Here is a 1,980-nt window from a genome sequence, read left to right on the forward strand (position 1 = left end):
TATTATTATTATTATTATTATTATTATTATTATTATCTACAGGAGTGGTATAACGGTACACCCTAATTCCTCGTTACCCTATTCCTTCTCTTGTTCTGGAGATGAGGCTCATCTCATGTCCTGCTCTAGACACACCCACTCAGTCTGCCGCTATCCTTATGACACTGTTGGAGTACAGTGCAGTAAGTATAACCATTATTATCATTATTAACTATACTTACACTATTGCATTAGGTTCCTATGGTCCTACTGACCCATCATTAGGAGCTGTTAATTCCAGTTCAGGACGATTGACTGTTGTAGTGGGTGGAGTCAGAGGAACAGTGTGTGGGCGGTCCTTTAATCAATTATCGGGTCATGTGGCCTGTAGACAGATGGGATTTGAAACTATTAGCAGCTACAGACTAGCAAAGTAAGGACACCTTTATAATATGAAAGAATATACTGACCCCCCCCCCCCTCTCTCTCTCTCCCTACAGTTCCAGTTCCTCTTATGAGTTTCCTATTGCTCTAACATCAGTTTCCTGTTCAGGTTTCGAGTCTGACATATTATCCTGTCGTCACACAGTGACTGGTAGTGGTTCCTGTAGCCATCATGATGATGTAGTCTTGTCCTGCAGTGAGTCCATTACTGATAGTGTGTTACATATACCACTGATACTGTACATATACTGCAGGTAAGGAGAGGCCCCATGCTGATGGGTTGGTTAGATTGATACCATCAGGGTCCAAGGCCAGCAGCAGCAGCAGGAGCAGTAGTTCATTAGTAGCCTCTGGTAGGTTACTGATCAGTTTTCATGGTCTCTGGATGTCAGTTTGTGGCAAGTTCTTCAGCAGAACAGCTGCTGATGTCGCCTGCAAACAACTCAACTACACCAGAGCTATAACGTACTGCACCAACAACTGGTAATTGATAATAATGAATTATTTATTAATTAATTTGTTTGTTTGTTTAGTACTGATGCTCCACCCACTGATGGGTATGTATATTTCGCTGAGACCCAGTGCACAGGGAGGGAGGACCGACTCTTGGACTGCGAGCATGAGATTCATAATCATGAGCTGTGTGGACATGAGTTTGACGTGACCTTATCTTGCAGTAAGTTGGCTCATTAATATTCATGATTATTGAGGGGTGTGGCTAATTACTTAACCACAGATATGAATATCATTAATTACACAAATCCATGGAGGGATCCCATTTCTCATAACAAACAAATTAAATACAACAATTGTTTACTTTTTAGTAAAAGAAGTCACAACAACAACAACAACAAGAACACCATCAACAACAACACCAACCAACACTGTAGCTCCTACAGTAGTTGGAGTCAATCCTTCTCCCTCATCCTTCTTCCTGCCTATCCCTAGGCTCTTGTTCTACTCTATTGTCGGGGCAGTGTCTTTGCTAGCCCTCACCTGCTGCATGTGTCTCATCATTTGTCTCTGTGTCTGCTACCGTAAGAAGAAGAAGTCAGTTAGTACATCATGGGGTCCACACACTAATGGGTCCATTAGTACTAATGAACAGTATCACATTTACGACTACCCTCACTTTAACGAGGCTGAGAGAAATGGCAAGGACTGGGAGGCCAGTTATGAGAACTCTAAGAGTGGGGCTGGGTTCTCACTGGAGGAAGACCCTCCAAGATATGATGATTTCAAGTTTCAACGTTCCCTTGACAGTATTGGAGAGAACCCATACCAGACTGAAACAGGTTTATACACAGCAGACGGGATTGCTGTGGGCAGTAATGAGCTGATACTGGACCCTCGACTAACCAGCTCTTCAGAGCTTTAATTCCTCTGTTTTTAAACTCTTTGATTTTATTAAGTGTATCATTATACCAAAGACTCAGCATTAATCTATTATCATTCTTTTAATTCATTTAATTTATAAATAACTATTAATTAACTACCAATAATTCGTATGGGTGTGGTCAGTAGTTAGCCACACCTTTTACAGGTCATCAGTGGTGA

General features: G+C 41.5%; 1 protein-coding gene across 1 annotated transcript; it reads left to right on the plus strand.

Annotated features, from left to right (window-relative positions):
- Nucleotides 1-42: 42 nt before the first annotated feature.
- Nucleotides 43-1,904, plus strand: LOC109590620 (neurotrypsin-like; the record flags this gene model as incomplete). The annotated part of the gene is made up of 6 exons (XM_020006517.1): nt 43-182; nt 235-412; nt 480-619; nt 678-906; nt 957-1,099; nt 1,248-1,904. Coding segments are annotated over 6 exons (1,384 nt in total), but the record flags the coding sequence as incomplete, so codon positions are not given.
- Nucleotides 1,905-1,980: the final 76 nt, after the last annotated feature.

The sequence above is a fragment of the Amphimedon queenslandica genome, unplaced genomic scaffold (assembly GCF_000090795.2).
Source record: "Amphimedon queenslandica unplaced genomic scaffold, v1.1 AMPQUscaffold_9758, whole genome shotgun sequence".
Classification (NCBI taxonomy): domain Eukaryota; kingdom Metazoa; phylum Porifera; class Demospongiae; order Haplosclerida; family Niphatidae; genus Amphimedon; species Amphimedon queenslandica.